The sequence below is a fragment of the Mustela nigripes genome, chromosome 1 (assembly GCF_022355385.1).
Source record: "Mustela nigripes isolate SB6536 chromosome 1, MUSNIG.SB6536, whole genome shotgun sequence".
Taxonomy (NCBI): Eukaryota; Metazoa; Chordata; class Mammalia; order Carnivora; family Mustelidae; genus Mustela; species Mustela nigripes.
In genome coordinates this window covers 126,249,314-126,264,789 of record NC_081557.1, presented here as the reverse complement: position 1 = coordinate 126,264,789, position 15,476 = coordinate 126,249,314, and the positions used below count along the sequence as shown (strand labels likewise).

Here is a 15,476-nt window from a genome sequence, read left to right as displayed (position 1 = left end):
CAGGCTAGCTGAGGTAAATGGAGGTAGAGGAAAGTGTGCAGAAGAGTCCCCGAGAGGGAAGTCAGGGTCAGAACTACCCCAGAGGAAACATTAGCTGGGACGCAATGCACCAACAAGGGGCAGAGATCTTGGTTAAGGGACACACTTTTCTTTCGCAAAATTTAAGGAATACAATTTTTATTCCTAATCTTATGATTTTTTTTAAGATTTTTATTTATTTATTTGACAGAGAGATATCACAAGCAGGCAGAGAGGCAGGCAGAGAGAGAGCGGGGGAAGCAGGCTCCCTGCTAAGCGGAGATCCCAATGTGGGGCTCGATCCCAGGACTCTGGGATCATGACCTGAGCCGAAGGCAGAGGCTTTAACCCACTAAGCCACCCAGGTGCCCTAATCTTATGATTATATGATTATAGTGCTATTACTGGAGTACATGAGAAAGATCTGTTTTTATTTGATGCTGAGTAAAAGGGAAACATCACCATTATCACATCTGCAATAATTTGATGGGTAATTCAATCAATTTGGAATAGGATGTACAGGTCTTGTACAAGAACAGAGGTTCCCTCCGAAAAATTATCACCAGCAGGAGCAGCAGCATGAATAATGTAACGTAAAAATCTCAAAGAAATCGAATTAGAAGTGAGTTTTAACAATAAAAATCCTCATCAATTCAAATCATACCAATAAGCACTTACTGAACAACTATTACACTGGAGACACACAATTTGTAAGTTGTGGCCATTTAACTTTGAGGCAGAAGTTGCCTTGGTGATCTGATGTGTCAGGAAACAGCTTTGGTATGGCTGTCCCAACAACAGGCCAGATTCCAGTTGCACAAGATGTCAAAGGCTGTGTGAACATGGAGATAACTGACTCCAAGCAAACGTCTCTGGTTTCCACATTGCTCAGATCCGCTGCCAGAGTAAGGGATTGAGTCTCGATTTTCCATTGCAAAATATTCTTGATAATTTCAAACAGAAATTGTCTTTGTTTATTTTCATTGTTGTTCTCAATAAGAGGTGGATGCTTAGAGTGGACCAAATTAGTAACCGACAATCAGTTATGGGATTCTGTCACAGGCTGGTTAGCTTGTCCTCACAAATCTGCTTTTACCTCCCATTCTGAATGGAGACATTATTCACCTACAAAGATTATCTAGGACAGCACTGATTTCAACTCCCAGCGACACATGTTAGCAATTCTACTCTACATAGGACTCAACTTCTTACCTCTTCCCTTGGCCACCATTCTAATCCCCTCTGATCTACTTCTGTCATGCATGTATTTCCCCACATTCCTGTTTCTACTGAATGGGCTGAGGTACAGCAGTTTACAGGCTTATCTGTGTGCATGTATGGGTGAGCTGTTATCCTGAAAGCACGTGATGCCCAACCTTGGCTTACCCGTGCACACAAATCATTTGCAAAGTTTCCAATCTATTCAAAATTATAAACCTCCTCCCTGTAGACAACACCTCAGGCGTAAACATCATCTCATGGAATCATTAAAGAGTACAATGATCAGATTCTGTACTTCCGACCTATATCGGCATTTTGTAGTTGGGAGGTTATTTGTGACCCTAAACACAGATACAATGTTTTACTTGTTTTGCCATTGTAAAGAATGTAAACAATTTACATAACAGATTAATTTACTGGCTAAGTTTGTGCATTCTTCAAAATGCACTTATCAGATAATGTAAATTCTTTTTTTTTTTTTTTTTTTTTAAAGATTTTACTTATTTACTTGACAGACAGAGAGGCAGGCAGAGAGAGAGGGGAAGCAGGCTCCCCGCTGAGCAGAGAGCCCGACGTGGGGCTCGATCCCAGGACCCTGGGATCATGACCTGAGCTGAAGGCAGAGGCTTTAACCCACTGAGCCACCTAGGCGCCCCCAGATAATGTAAATTCTTGACAATTCAAATCCATCATCAGTTTAGGTTAGCAGGGTAGATATCTGAAAGGGCTTGTAACTTCCTTCCCTTTCTCTCTCCTGTTTTTGTCAGTCTTCTCTTGTAATTATTGATATTCTCTTTTTTGTACAATTAAAAGTTAGGGGCGCCTGGGTGGCTCAGTGGGTTAAGCCTCTGTCTTCGGCTCAGGTCATGACCTCAGGGTCCTGGGATGGAGTCCCGCATCAGGCTCTCTGCTCAGCAGGGAAGTCGGCATCCTCCTCTCTCTCTCTGCCTGCCTCTCTCCCTACTTGGGATCTCTGTCTATCAAGCAAATAAATAAAATCTTAAAAAAAAAGTTAGAGTAATCCTTGGATAAACTGAGTAATAACTTTTCTTTAACATTGCCATTTGCAAGGCCCTTGTGTGCTCAAAAACCAAGAAGGAAACTGGCATTTATTTGGCTTCTTTGGTGCCTTCTGCTTTACATTTATTGTCTTGGACTGTCTGATTTTATCACCAGGTAGCATGTCTGTGTGCACAAGTATAAGCCACAGCCAGAGGAGTCGCTCCCTACTTTTTGGCTTATTTCTTCTCTCTGCAACATATTTAACTCCAGACTCATTTTTTCAATTTAGGATCTATAAATGCTTCAGCAGCAACCATCAGAGACTAGATCTACCCTCTCTAGGAATGACATTTACGATGGCATTTTGACCAGAGCTGTGTATGCCTGCCGGGAGCCGGTAAGAAACACGTGAAATGTGGTCAGAGGAGGGAGGATCTTGACTACTAAACACGCCAGCTCCTGGGTGTTTTTTATTAAAGCGATGCTCAATAAGTAGAAGTGAAGACCAGTATAGGCTGGAGGAAAGAAACTCTGAAGATAGATCAATTAGGAAAACTTCTGGAAATCAGGTGTAGAATGACCCCCTCTGCCACTCTCACAGACCATCAGAAGCCACTCAGTACTAAACAAAATGGTAAAGTGAGATGGACAGCTGCTACTTTGTCCTGCAACACAGGGCAGACTGCCATGGTCAGGTCTGGTATGTGAGACCCCCAAGCATCAGACTCTTACAGCAGGAGGCAGGTGTGGACAAAAGGCATGATCCTTCCAAATCGATTGAAAGGATTTCTCTTAACTCTCCTGGGCAGAATTTGGGGAAACTGCAACATCTTATGGTCTCCTAACCTAGAGAAGAGGGCTGACAGAATAAAGGACAAATAACCCCTCAATATTGTGAGGCTTTTTAGCTTACTCGAATGTTTTCTTCTTTTCCTTTGGAAGAAGATTAAAATAACTAAACTGTATATATATATATTTTAACCCCAAAGTTTTATTTTCTAAAATGAATGTTGGTTAAATGACTCATTACATGAGTTTTAGAAAAACAGGAACTACACAAATGTACTCCTGTGATATAAAAACACATAAGGTATATAAAGTCTTGGATTCCCAAGTGGGAAGACCCATATGGTCAAATGAGAACGTGTAAATTATTATCCATTGTTATTTGAATGTAAAACAAAGTTTTATTTGAATTTTCACCAATTGGACATAAACAGATGATCTGACTTCCAATGTTGCTATGGAACAGAAATGCCGTTTTGTCTGGTGATTGGCAGGTAACACCTCAAAGAGATAAGCAAGTCTCTTTCCCACCAGTTGCAGACATTGATTTTCCAAAGAGCTTCTTTGCCAATGGTCAAATGGGAATAGTTCATTTGAAGATAGTTAATTACTCTCCTGGGACTTGATGGGTTGGTTAACTCGTGTGTAAGTATGAATACTCAATATTTAATACTCTACAATGTGACTGCTAGAGTAAAATTTTGACTAAGAGTCATATAAACATTTAAAATCTATTATTGAAGAAAGATGTTATGAGAAAGTCAAGTGTTTATACATAATATTTTATAAAGATAAAATTAATAACTTAAAAAAATTAAAGTTCTGTAGCATGTACTAAACATTTGAAGTTAATTGCACATTTTAAGTTTTGCATCATAGTTCAGTTCTAAAATCCCATTTTAAGTTCAAATAGAAAACATATGTTTTCATGCTATTCTGTGAAAAGGGATGGTATATTTTTAAAAAATAATTTGTTGTCTAATTTCCCCAATGTTGCAAACAGTATATTGGAGAACTTCTGAAATGTTTCTTATTTGTAACATTCGAGGTTGTAATTATTATTTTCAGCTTATTGTTAGCACTTCATGGTTTTTCCTGGGAGGCGAGTACAATTTTGCCACCGTTTAAGTGTATCTATTGGAAACTGAGAGACTTACCTAAAATTTATCATGTCTTCGAACAAAACTTGCCATTTAAAGTCATCATGCTGAATACTATGGCTCAGAATAACTGTTTTTATGGATAATTACACAGAAGAGAAAAAGGCTGAGGAAAGCACTTCTCCTGGGCTTTAGAATAAAGACATCCATAACGGCTGATACAGACCACGTGATTTAACATGAATTTTAGGTCGTTTAGATTCTCGCAGCAATTTCCCTTCACAACCACTAAAGAAAGGACGAATTATCTAATTCTTTTTGGCTTTAGCTTGTTTTGGTACTAACTGGTCCCTAAAGAGAGGTGATCATAGTGACAGTGGACTAGATATCCTCCTCTCCTACTGAAGCACCAGCTTCGTCTTATTGGTTTTGGGACCCTGACTACCTCGCTCAAGGGTGGGCACACAGTGGGTCTTCCCTAAATGGAAACTCCATAAACCAAAAGAACAAAGGAGGTGACAGTAAGTTGATGCCTATTTGAAACAGCTTAATGAGACTGTTGAACAGGGTTAGCACTGGCCTGTGATCCCATGGACCCCGCTGTCTCTAGGTCACCCAGATCAACGAGGGAAACCAGCCTGCCCTTCCATATCAATCCAGACAATCAAAATAAAATATATACTTTTCATTTCAAGACATATGGTAGATTTCTGGCTGCTGAATGGCAGCACCTTAAAAAGGTAATGGAAAATGAAGTACTGTTTGGGCTCCACGGATCTCCCCCTGCAAACTGAATCTCAGAAAAATCCCACTGCTTCCCAAGATCACCCACCACTCAGCAAGTGCAGGGCTGCCATGAGAACCTGCTTCATGAAAGACCATGACTTTGAAAAGTCCCCCCAGAAATACTATTTTGTTTACAATTAAGTTAGCAAATAAGTGTAACATTTCACAAATCATAAAATTTTTAAATGCCACCGAGTTTGAAGGCTGCAGAAAATCACTTAGCAAAAACATAGACTAAAATTCCAAAGGTCAGCAGCAACTCTCTTACTGTGGAATCAGAGCATATGTTCAAACCTGCAAATATATTTGTGGTTAGTTCCTACCTTATACACATTGATAGGGAGATCAATGACCACATAGATAAGGTCTCCAAGGGCAAGGCTGGCTATCAGCGCGTTGGGGCCATTCCTCATACACTTGTTCTGGTAAATGATCCTGAGCAGGGTTGCATTCCCCACCATTCCCACGATGAAAATAGTACAAGATATCACAGTGTTAATGTATTTGAAAGCCGAAGTAATCTTAGTCTGCTGTGGGCAATACTTGTGCTTTGAACCATTGCTGGGTAGAGCCAAATTAGTGGGTCGATGAGTGGTAACCAGAAGGTTGAGTTCTGTCCCATGAAAAATGGTGACGTCATCCACTGGCGTGCTTAGGTTTGTGCTGTAGCTCTCAGGATGGTCACTGATTACACATCCAACCAGCGCTACCCAAAAGGCCACCTTGAGGCAAAAGGCTTCCATCACTATGCAAATTTGAGGAAAAGTCTCTTACTGTGTTGCCTTTATACCCTCACTTTTTTTCACCTGGAAAAGAAAGGAGGACAAATAATTTTGGTTACCAAATACAGCTGCCAATAAAATTACCGTCACTGATTATTTACTACTTCAAGTAAAAAAATATTTATATTTTGGTAATTAGATAAAATAATCTGTGTCAGGTTATCCCATGGCAGGGGGAAAAAAAAAAAAAAAGAGCAAAGCTCCATTATGGCTCTCTCTCTATGCCTCTCTGCTTCCTTCTCTCTTTCCCTCTCTCATCTCCATCCACAGCTATCCTTATATCTAGATTATAATATGGATGAAGATATGCTGGTTTTTCCTTTAGTAGATAAAAAGTTACTTTTTTTCTCCATTACACCTAGGCTGATAAGAACCTGAATTACAAAAATCTTCAAGAGTTGAGATACAAAATTTTACTTATTAATGAAGAGAAAAGGCATTATTTGCCAAGTAGAAGTTGCATGGTATTAACTCTAAAAATCGCCCAAGTCTGTAATTCAATATTCCAAAATGTGTTCTGTTTTGCACATGGTATAATGGACATGGGAATAAAATGTAGTATAGGTAGCCATTTAAGTGTTATAAAATGCTCTTTTAAAATCAGAACTCTGCGGGCGCCTGGGTGGCTCAGTGGGTTAAGTCGCTGCCTTCAGCTCAGGTCATGATCTCAGGGTCCTGGGATCGAGTCCCACATCGGGCTCTCTGCTCGGCAGGGAGCCTGCTTCCCTCTCTCTCTGCCTGCCTCTCCATCAACTTGTGATTTCTCTCTGTCAAATAAATAAATAAAATCTTTAAAAAAAAAATAAAATCAGAACTCTGGTGGTGAACACCATTGATACATTTAACAATCTGTGTTTGGATTAAAAATTATATAACTGGTAAAGAAAAAATATTTATTTTATTGAAAATTTTGATGGTCAATGGGTACAATCCACCTGACAGGCCCCATGTTTTCTTTTCCATTCCGCAGAAATTATTATCACAATATTTGCCAATGGCTGAAACTGGGAGTAATGGCTTTCTCAGGTCAGGCACAGTATCTGGCTTTCCAAGGGACATCTGTCCCAGGCTCTCTTTTAAACATCCTATATAGCTACGTTTATAAGACCTATTGAGCACTTGGCATGCACGGTGCCATACAACACAAACCATATTCCTGTGAAGCCAATACATAGTTCCATTACAAACACAGGGAACCTGGGGCACATAAGGGCAAAGTATCTTGTCAAGTTCACAGGTGGCAGTGGAAATGCTGATCATAAGGCAGGTAAGTGTGATGCTGACCCCAAGTTCCTAACCGCTAGCCCATACTCTCTCTCATTCTCTTGCCTTCTTAGCTCTATAATGTTTCAACAGAGTCTCCAGAGTTTTGATGAAGCAATAGACTCCGGAGGGCGATTACATGTTTCCAGAAGATCATTTGTGGTTTCTGCATAAGTGACTTGCAGAGAGCACGTGGTCCTTCTTGCTCAGAAAGTCAAAGTTTCTACTTTAATCCTTTAGGAAGGATGCTGGGGAAAATGAGGGGGTTGGTGGTAACACAGTAATCAAAGGTAAATAAAAATGGTTCTTCCTATTTAAATATTTTGTAATTTTTCTTCTCTGTGAGCTTTTAATGGTTCTTTAAATGAAGACCCATAAGCTCATTAATGCAGTGGCATGTGTCTATGATTTTTAGGCCCAGTCATAATTTAATTTTTTTAAAAACTGTGTCCTTTTTCTTGGTCTATTTATGGTTGGTACTAATGACTCTTAGGAATTTTCACTGTTATCTTGGGAAATCAATAAAGCTTAGGTTTAGACAATATAAAAATGAAATAAGATTTATTCAGGTTGTAAAGAAGGTCTGAGGTAAGTACAAGGTGCAAATACCATATACTTTTGCCTTTCCCTGAGATTTTCCCAGTAACCTGAAACAATAATCACCTTGTATGTATATTAATAATTTATTATATATGTGTCTGACTTGAGCTTTGCAACTCTAAGTAGGAAGGGGCAATATTCCCATTTTAATTGTGAGGAAAGTGAATCTTGAAGAAGGTAAGGCTTCATGGCCAAGAAGTGGCAGGTCAGGGATAATGCCTCACTTTGCTTTGTTTAATTATAAGTAGTTTGCAGTTGTTTCCTGCTTTTTACAGTTTAGAGTGAATATTTGACTGACTGTTGATAGATCTACAAAAAGTCACTAGTTGCATTCCACAGTGGAGACCAGGACTCCAAGAACAAAGCATATGGTCATTCTTCTCTTTAGATCATAAATATGGGAAAAAAGAAATCCTTCAATACCTTGTGCTATTTGATGGCTAATCCACTTTTCCAGTTGGAATGGACCCTTCAGTAAAATTTCCTTAAATATGGGAGAGAGATGGCCTTTCCTGGAAATGGAGTGGCTCTTTGCTCAGTAGAACCCACTAGGAGAGTATTTAGTGAACTGACCTGGCTATCATGGGTGATTATGACACTCAGGAAAGGTACCACTAGTGTCTGAGATGATGCTGGTTTGCTTGGTCAGCTGATTATGCAGGAGCTAAGGAGGCCACGGCTGTGGGTTCTTACCAAGGTGTGAGCTAGCTACCACCGAAATCACTTTCCTTCCACCTCTAACAACGACACCACCACATCATTTCTGATGACATCTCCCTCAGCTCTCTACATGTATTAAGCTGCAGAATTCAGGGATACTTGGCAAAGATATGTGGGTATCATATTATTATTGGGTGAAAAACATAAAACCAACCAACCAAACAAAAAAAACCCTCTCAAATGCATGTTCCTCCAAAAATGAATCTGTAGCCTTTTTCTATGGATCCAAGTTACGCTGTGCTTGCAACCCTCAGTCATAATCAGACCTGGCTCTCTAGTGAGGCATCCCAGGTTCAGCCCAAGGTTTATAGGCATGCCCCCTATTTGGTGGCTAAGAATTTGGTGGGAGTCCAAAAAGCTATTTCCAAGGAAGAGGACTGAATCCTTCAGCAGACACTGTAAGCATTTAACACCTTGAATTCTCAGGATTAAAGTTCACCTATACAACTAGTAATTTGGAAATTCCAATCTTACTGAAATGGCATAAATTTAAAGCAGGTAATTTACTGAAATGACTGTCAAGGTGTTTCTCAATTAATTAACACTTAACACAGAGGGGGTACTAGGTGGTGGGGGAAAGCCCTGAATATCTACAGGAGGATAAGAAAAAAAAAACCCAAACCCCAAACCCCAACAAATAAACCAGAAACTTTTTACTAGTTTTCCGTGGGTTCTGCTCTCTCGGTAATAAATTAGCAGCTGGTCTTATTGAAGACGCCTGACTTTAATATGCCTCCCACCCCACCCCCTCCGCCGCCAACTCTATCCGGGAACTCCATTAGGATGGTGTAAACAGAGGCTGATTATCTAGATACAGCCCTTGTTTTCTGCACGTGAAACGCAACAAGTGCCCTTTAAAGGAGAGCACAGAACAAAACGCCCAGACCTCTGCAGGCAGGTTTCCAAACTAGCTGCACTGGGGGTTTTCCAAAACACATGAGTCCCTCACACCGACTGCCCTTGGCTACCCTTGGCATACCCCGGGTATGCGGGGGGTGTGGGGGGGGAGAAGCAAGCAAGTCAGAAAGGCAAACTTCACTAGTAGGCTTTTGAGCCACCAACAGACAAGGGCGTGATGTTCCACAAACTTCTCGCAAGCCTGGGGAGAACCGTTGATCTTCCTCTAAAAATCTGAATCCCGCCTGGGGAGGCTGGGGGCTTTCGCTCAGTGCCCCAGCCCCCAAACGTTTTCGGAGCGCTCCCTTCCCGGGAAGGCGCCCGCCCCGCCGCGCGCCCTCGGGCAGGTGGGTGCCAGCCCCTGCGCGGAGGGTCGCCAAGCCGCAGGGCGCCGGCCGTAAAGGCGCCTGGCTCGCCTCTCCTCCCAGCCCAGGGACCCAGGCGGCGCCCCCCACCTCCACCTCCCCGGCTCCCTGAGAGGAAAGAGTTGCACCGACCGTGGAGCTTGGCGGGCTCAGACAGCTGCCCGGTCCGCGCGCCGCACCCGGGCGGGAGGGAGCCGAGCCGGCGAGGATAGGTGGTGGCTGTCCCCCGGCTCCCGCGCCGCGGCGGCCCGAGAGCTCAGCGGCCTCGGCTTCCGGACGCTTCCTGGGCACGGCTTCTCCCGGGAGGTCTTCTGGCCACCGTGTGGGACGGAGTCTCTCCACCTCCTGTCCGCAACCGCCAAACCAAAGGGATGACTGCAGGCGCGCGCGCGCGCGAAGGCTCGCAAGAAAAAGAGAACTCCAGGGGAACAAGCCTCCGGATCTGTCCTCCCCTTCTCCTCGAAACACTCCCAGACCTTCTCCTCCACTTTGGGACGCCAAGAACGTCCTACCCTTCCAGCCCTCCCGCGGCTGCCACAATAAAGCGCAAAGCTGCCGCCCCCTCCCAGGCCCTGAAGGGCAAGTCTTTTAACTCTTCCCTTCCCGAAACGGAGGGGGTTTGGCAATGGAAGGAGGAGCGTTTTACAGACAAGACTCAGAACTGAGGAAGGCCTCGCTGAAAAACCCATTCCCTTCACAGTAAGTGTAGACAGATTTGATCCGTGAGGAAAGGACTAGGGCTAGAGCCAGGATCCAAGCGGGGGTGGGGAGTCTCCTCCGCATTCCTTGCCTCTTGGCTGGGCTTCTATGCCCCCACCCCCCTCCTTAAGCTTAACCCAAGTTAAAGAGCCACCTTGGACACCTTGGACACCTTGGACACCTTGGACTGGGTCAAGTTTTGCTTCTGTCTCACCTCTAGAAGCCTGCTCCCCACTGCTCCGTACCACTGGGGGGAAGGCAGGAGAGTCTGTGAAAAGGGCCAGTGCATGGCTTAGAGAAACCTGTGATTCCTCAAGAAATCCAAACAGTGTGCAGACAGTGCAGAAGGTGGGTCTCAGCATCCTTCTATGATAGAGAGTTTTACCCTAAATTGGGGAGTGGGAGAGGAGGTGAGGGACAAATGCCATCGCTTGTGACATACGAGAATAAATTCAGGGCTCCTTAGAGAAAGTTCTCCCTTAAAATCCTTTAAGGCACTACTGGTGTGAAACATATTGTGGAAAGGTGAGTTTGGAGCCCTGGTAACATTATATTACAGACTTCTGATTATCTATTGCAGCTAAAGAAAATCACCCTAAAATGGTAGTAGCTAAAAAGAACAGCAGTCATTTACTTTACTCATCCTTCTGCAATCTGAGCAGGGCTTGGCTGGGACAGCTCATCTTTGCTGGGGCTGGAGGCTCCACTTCCAAGAGAGTTTGCTCACTTGATGATGACTGTTGGTTTTTCTCCATGTGTGTCTCCCTAGCAAGAGACTTATAGAGAGTGATTTGTAGGCTTCCTCAGAGCACGGTGGCTCTATTCCAAGAAGGAGTGTCCAAAGAGTCAGGAAGTGGAAGCTGCCAGTTTTATAAGGTCTGGGCCTGGAAACTGGTATGTGTCACTTCTGCAGGATTCTATTACGAAGCAGTCACTGATCCCAGGTTAAAGGTGAGGGGCTATTGCCTCCACCTGTCAATGCAAGGAGTGCAAAGAATTTTTAGGGGGCGTCTTATAAAAGTATCAAAGAGGTGCACAGAATATCACCATTGAGTGGAGCTTTAGTGGACATCTAGTCCGGCTGGACTAGGTATTACCCTGTGTATTAATCTACTCTATCTACAGCTTTCCCATGACAGAGAGTTAGTAAGCCTGGATAACCAATAGCTTTAGTAAATAAATGCCATAGTTTGCGTTGAAAAATAAAGCACACGGCTCGGCAAGCTAGCAATATTTCCAAGGAGGAAAAAGTTATTGCTTTCTCCAGAAGAGGCAGTTTTACACCAGGATTCACACCTTGGAATGTGAACGAAGTGCTGGATCTTAGTCCTTACACACTCTGTGACCAGACACACTTGGACAGTGCACAACTTGCATAACTGAGCATATTAGTTTATCTAGTCTTTGGTAGAACATGTCCATTGGCCCCTATATCCTGGGAACAGCTCATCCTAATGTGGCACAGGTCTAGTTATTAAAAATTCCTCTTCCAGATGTGCCTGGGTGGGTAGCTCAGGTCATGATCTCAGCGTCCTGGGATAGAGCCCTGGGTTGAGTTCCCTGCTCAGGAGGGAGTCTGTTTCTTCTTCTCCCCCTGTCTACACGTGCCCCCCACTACCCACCCTTCGCACATGTGCACACATACTCTCTCTCAAATGCATAACATCTTTAAAAAAAAATTCCTCCTCTGCATGCCTTAAGATGTTGATTTCAAAAAGCAGAGAACAACAAGTGTTGACATGGATGTCTAGATACTGGAACCCTTGTACATTACAGGCAGGAATGTAAAAGAGTGCAGTAGCTGTGGAAAACAGGATGGCGGTTCCTCAAACAGTTAAACGTAAAATTATTGTATGATCCAACAATTCTATTTCTGGGTATATACCCAACATAACTGAAACCAGGGACTCAAACAGGTATATGTACACCCATGTCCATAACAGCATTCTTCACAGTAGCCAGAAGATAGAAACAGCCCAATTGTCTATCTATGGATGAATGGTGCACACACACACACACACACACACACAGAAACATTACTTAGCCTTCAAAAGGAGCAAAAATCTGATACATGCTACAAGGTAGAAGAGACTTGAGGACATTATGCTGAGTGAAATATGGCGGATGCAAAAGGACAGCGGTTGTAGGATTCCCTTTATGTGAATGCTTAGACAAGTAGTCAAAATCAGAGACAGAAAGTGGTATGGTGGTTGCCAGGGGCCGAGATTGGGGGAGGAATGAGGATGTGCCGTTTAATGTGCTTCAGAGTGTGGTCTGGAGATGGATAGTGGCAATGGTTGCACAACAATGTGCGTGTACTTCATGTGGCAATGGTATGCTTAAAAAGTCTAAGATGATAAATTTATATTCTGTATATTTTGCCACACAAAAAATTCTTCCTGACATTAAGATGAAATCTGCCTATGTGTCTTACCTGTTGATCTGCTGTACGTGTTCCTAACAAAAATTTACTGCTTTTTCTAAGAAAGATCTTCAAATATAAATAAATATGTTTTATGTGGGTCACCAGCATAGATCTGCCTTTGTAAGGGATTGGGACTGCCCCATTCTAGGTGAGGACAACACAAATTTCCCTTAGTTGTTGGAGGTTCATATTCTTGTCTTTTCTGCTTTACTTTGGGGAAAATGGCTTCTGTAGATTTAAATCTGTTTTTATTTAAATTAACTACTCCCACTAACCCCTTTTCCCATATATAGGACTTTATATATCTCTACTTCTATATTCCCTGCTTTGTGCTTTTTTTTTTTTTTAAAGATTTATTTATTTATTTGAGAGAGAGAGTGAGAGCGAGAGCTTTCACAGGGGGCAGGGGCAGAAGGAAAGGGAGAGAGAATCTCAGGCAGACTCCCTGCTGAACACAAAGCCTGAAGGTGGGCAGTCTCAGGACACATCCCAAACCAAGAGTCAGACACTCAACTGGCCGAGCCACCCAGGGACACTCCTGCTTTGTACTTTATTTGTTTATTTTTTTAAAAAAGATTTTATTTATTTATTTGACAGAGATAGATCACAAGTAGGCAGAGAGGCAGGCAGAAAGAGAGGAGGAAGCAGGCTCCCCGCGGAGCAGAGAGCCTCATGTGGGGCTCCATCCAAGGACCCTGGGATCATGACCTGAGCCAAAGGCAGAGGCTTTAACCCACTGAGCCACCCAGGCGCCCCTGCTTTGCACTTGAAATGAACACAGAGTTAATATATTTGACTAAGTTTCTCAACTTGCCTTCCAAGGATTATTTCCTTCCCCTGGAAAGTAGGTTGAATGCAGGTTTGCAGGTCTTTGGAATTTCTAGGAGACTTTCTTAATCACATTTGACTTCTGGTTCAAGCGGCTCAGAAGTGGGGCATTAGTGTAATGTTAGTTACATTGCCTTTTCTCAGCATCATATTATCATTATTGATTTCCTGAATAATAATTGCTGAAGATGAAGATGTACTCAGATAGCACTTAAAAGCCAAGCTCTCATCTGCCCTTGGGATAAAAGTTCTTATGAATTTCAGTTTCTTGATTCAAACTTGCAGATCCATTTCACAATTGCTAATTCTTAAGCTCCTCAAACTTCAAGTGCAATAACAGATTTGCCTCTCACAGTATATGCAAAAAATGTTGTGTTCACTTCAGGGGCCCCTGGGGGAAAGCAAACATGAAGAGGTCAGACAAAAACCACAAAGATAAAGAAAGGCTGGAAAGCTGGCTGTGAGAGGAGACGGGGAGAAGCCTGGGACATGCACGTCAGTGACCCAGACCCATCACCATAGTCTTCACACTGGGCAGTGCCAGGGTCAAGGTTCCCTGTTGACAACGTACCTAGAGAAGAAAAGGCAAGCCCAGTAAGTTTAAGGTTCCATTTTTAATTGAAATTCACTACAGAGTTGTTTTTTCCTAAAGGAAATAGTCCTACATGTTAGCTTCTGATGGGTTGCGGAGGACTCTAAAGTGTTTTCTCACTGCAATAATTTTGTACATGGTAGCCAAGACTGCAGGTGACCTCATTCAAACATGCTTAAGGCCTAAGGCAGCCCAATGTTTTGTAAACCACTGGTGCCTTACTGGAGAGGTGAAAAATCATTCTATCTTAGCATCACTAATGATCAGCAAGCGGATATTAGTTGTCCTCTGATGTCATTTTCTGTCTGGCCACAAATGCTTAACTGGAGATTTTAGCTGTTCTAGTTTCTAGGAGACATAGGAGAAATTAGACAAATTAGACAAATGCCGTGAGGGAATAAATAGATAAATCTAGAAAGTGTGACATTTTACAGGACAGCTAGCCCGATCTCCTCAACACATCAGCCAATGAAAAAGGGGTACTTTTCTAGATTAAAAGAGACTTAAAGGAGCCTGGCAACCAGCTGCACTGTCCTGGATTGGATTCTGGTTTGGAGAAACCCACTGTAAGGGACATTCTTTGGACAGCTGGGAAAATTAAGATTTGGACTGAATATTAGAGGCAGTGAAGAACTTACTAATTTTATCAAATATGAAATGAACTTTATTAAATGTGATTATTTTTGGCATATAGAAGAATGGTCTTATATTTTAGAAATGCTTTTCAGGGATATATAATTTCGTTTTAACTACCAAGGCAGGAACAAAAATGACATGGTTTTGAAAAAAAAAAAAGAATGTAAAGTATCTAGGCTTGGCACATAATAGGAGCTCAGTAAATGATAGCTCCTTTTACTTTCATTGCCCCTTCTTTGTTTGTCCATGAGGAGAATGGTAGCACAGAATGAGCAGCTTCCCATGGCAACATGCGTGACTTTGGAAAAGTGACCTAGCAGTAGTGACTAAGGCCAAGGAGACCAATGGCATCTAAGGTTCAAGATTTTGCTGGTGAGGACTAGAGGTCAAGATGGATACTGTGAGGATATCATTGTGACTCTGACTCTTGTCAACTCCTTTGGGTTGGTATGGGCTTGGGAACTGTGGGTTGCACTTGTAATAAAAGACAGCAAACAAGTTATGTGTAAGTTTGAATAAAGAGACTTAATCCAAGGAGGTGACAGCAGATGTCCTGTGGAATAGCCTCAGAGCAGGAGAGGTAGAGATAATTAGCTTACAGTTTGCTTTTTAGTTATGTCAGGGCAACTTATGATAGATTTGGAAATTGGCAGAAAAGATCACTAGGTGTCCTGTCTAGTGCATTTTTCTGTGTTCTCTGTCCCTCCCATCACCTTTGAGCTCTTTTACAACTCTGTAAGTTATGGAAAACTTTGA

General features: G+C 42.6%; 1 protein-coding gene across 1 annotated transcript in view; it reads right to left on the bottom strand.

Annotated features, from left to right (window-relative positions):
- Window positions 1–9,759, bottom strand: part of EDNRA (endothelin receptor type A) — a 60,623-nt gene extending 50,864 nt beyond the window's left edge. Inside the window, exons 1-2 of the mRNA XM_059373456.1 lie at window positions 9,673–9,759; window positions 5,237–5,719 (exon numbers count right to left, since the gene is read on the bottom strand). Of these exons, the coding sequence (XP_059229439.1) occupies window positions 5,237–5,656 (420 nt within the window). The 5' untranslated portion in view covers window positions 5,657–5,719; window positions 9,673–9,759. The remainder of the gene's footprint in view (window positions 1–5,236; window positions 5,720–9,672) is intronic.
- Window positions 9,760–15,476: the final 5,717 nt, after the last annotated feature.